Raw genomic sequence first — 2,473 nt, forward strand, 5'->3', positions numbered from 1 at the left:
CTACGAAGAATATATATATTATATATATATATATACATATATATATATATATATATATATATATATAAATTTATAGATGTGAAGGAAATATCTGATGCACTAGGCAATTTTGTTTTTTAAAACATATATTGTTACTCATCATGCATTACTTTCTTGGCTCCCAAGGAAGGTATATATGTAGTTGAATGGCATTTAAATTGAATTTCACCCTGAAGGAGGAATGGTACGATGACTAACCAGCAATGATAAGTTTCGGTTTAAACATGCGAGCCGATGTCTCTAGTTGGTCATAATCAATCAGTCCAGTCTTTGGATCAGACTTGTATGGCATCGACTCGAAGAATATGGATGTGGCTGATATCTTTTTCTTCTCTGGAGAGAAATTTTGTTTTTTTAGAAAAAATGTTACATTATTTTATTCAGCATTGCAACAACTAATGACCAGTTATAAACCATGCATGCTTTCATTTATTGCAGTTATCCATTCACCTCTAGACCTACCTGGCAATGGTTGTAGCAAGAGCTACTTTCTTCAGCCTACCTATAAGTACCTAATTATGTTTACAATTAGCCACAGGTTGAAACTTACCTGTGAAAAAGCCATGAGTCAAGTGACCACCATCTGGCAGGTCTAAGCCCATGATTCGACCGTGAGGCCCCACGAGGCCTGTATAGACAGCAAAGTTGGCGGGTGAGCCAGACAATGGCTGCACGTTGACGCCCCATTCTTCAGGGTCTAGATCGAAAGCCTGCAGGCATCGCTCTTGACACAGAAGCTCCATATCGTCGATGTACTCCGTCCCACCGTAATACCTGGGCCATAATAAAAATATTGTTTGTTTGCCCTCACCAGGCGGACTGGACCCGCCAAAAAGGGGCCGACTCCAAATTTTTTTATTGATCTTTCCCATTCTTTTATTTTTTATTTTTTTACAAATTGTATTACTGTACATTATATAAATCTGTAGGCAATACATTATATGTACCAAGCAAAACAAACATTCAACATAAAAGGTGTATCCACACAAGCACGTACACCCGAGCATGTAGACACCATGCTGAATTTGTAAAAAGACCCCCTCAAAAACCTACCTACATACCCAAACTTTTAAGCCTGGGTCGGGTGAGTGCAAACAAAGATTTTTTTAATTGTGGCCCAGTGTGTAGAGGGAGATACATATCGCACGCCACATAGTGAACACATCAGCTGTCCGGTTCACATCTGACCATGTCATGTGCTGATGAGTGTGACCGTGTGATTTAACTATGTCGTGTATGTCGATTGACAATTCTTGAAAGTGGCAGTTGACAGTTTAGAGCAATTATCGACCAGACTGAAGTATTGATTTGTTTACCAATCTAAATTCCTTAAAGGTGAGCATGTGCAGATACATTTAATAATATTCATCAACGTTTATTGTATAAGCAACAAAAAATCCGAGATTTTGACAGTTATATTTCCCACCCCCTGGCAAATAGGTATTCATCACACACCTTGCACCTGGATAACCCTCAGAGTACTTGTTTGTGAGACAGGTAGACAGGGCTTCCATAACAGCTCTGCTAGGGAAGTTTTCAGAAGCAATCAGCTCCAAACCCAGCCTTTGCCTCTGCTTTTCGTTCTGCATTAAAAAAAACATACGTGTGTAGGTTACTTAATTATGTACTGGCCAACTAAAAGACCTCGTGTATACAACATAAACTTATATATTTACTGTAAAGGGCTGTTCGCCATGAATCAGCATTACCACAGGTGCATCTTACTATATTTTTTCGAGACCTTCCCTTCTATATCCCTGAAACTGCACAAACTAAAATACTTATTTTTTACCACCAATATTTTTATTCAAAAAACTCATGCTATTACTTTAATCACCTGCACCCATCTAGTGATAATCTGACCAACACTATTACTTGATTAGCTAATGCACACTAACTTGGTACCTGCATTATGGCCCAGACCTCAGGGTCCGCAGTCTTCAATGGTTCATGCATCCTCCAAGACTTGGCCAAGCGTGCCGTATCCCCAGCCTCTCCAATATTGACAGAATGACCCAGAGATCCCATGTTTCTTCGTTTTGCACTTTATCTAGATTATCACAGATTTTAGTGTAAATAACAGTAAAATGCTAATATGTCTTTGATCCAGTTATTTCTTAAGTAAATGATATTCTATTCTATCACTATATATGATATGCCAGTATATATACCAGTATTATATACCAGTATATGATATTCTATTCACTCACATACAATATTCCTTTTCAACTGTACCAGATTATATACCAGTATATGATATTCTATTCACTCACATACAATATTCCTTTTCAACTGTACCAGATTATATACCAGTATATGATATTCTATTCACTCACATACAATATTCCTTTTCAACTGATACAGTAGCACATTTAGATCAAAGAGTTCTCCCCAGGAAATCCAGAAGAAATGTTATTTATGGACAGAAGGGGAG

At 37.6% G+C, this 2,473-nt stretch overlaps 1 protein-coding gene across 1 annotated transcript in view; it reads right to left on the reverse strand.

Moving 5' to 3' along the window:
* LOC106809544 (serine hydroxymethyltransferase, cytosolic-like) overlaps positions 1-2,122 on the reverse strand; it is an 8,569-nt gene extending 6,447 nt beyond the window's left edge. Inside the window, exons 1-4 of the mRNA XM_014812642.1 lie at positions 1,945-2,122; positions 1,495-1,622; positions 590-813; positions 238-372 (exon numbers count right to left, since the gene is read on the reverse strand). Of these exons, the coding sequence (XP_014668128.1) occupies positions 238-372; positions 590-813; positions 1,495-1,622; positions 1,945-2,067 (610 nt within the window). The 5' untranslated portion in view covers positions 2,068-2,122. The remainder of the gene's footprint in view (positions 1-237; positions 373-589; positions 814-1,494; positions 1,623-1,944) is intronic.
* Between the last annotated feature and the right edge of the window lie 351 nt (positions 2,123-2,473).

This window comes from Priapulus caudatus, unplaced genomic scaffold (genome assembly GCF_000485595.1).
Source record: "Priapulus caudatus unplaced genomic scaffold, Priapulus_caudatus-5.0.1 Scaffold362, whole genome shotgun sequence".
NCBI lineage: Eukaryota > Metazoa > Priapulida > Priapulimorpha > Priapulimorphida > Priapulidae > Priapulus > Priapulus caudatus.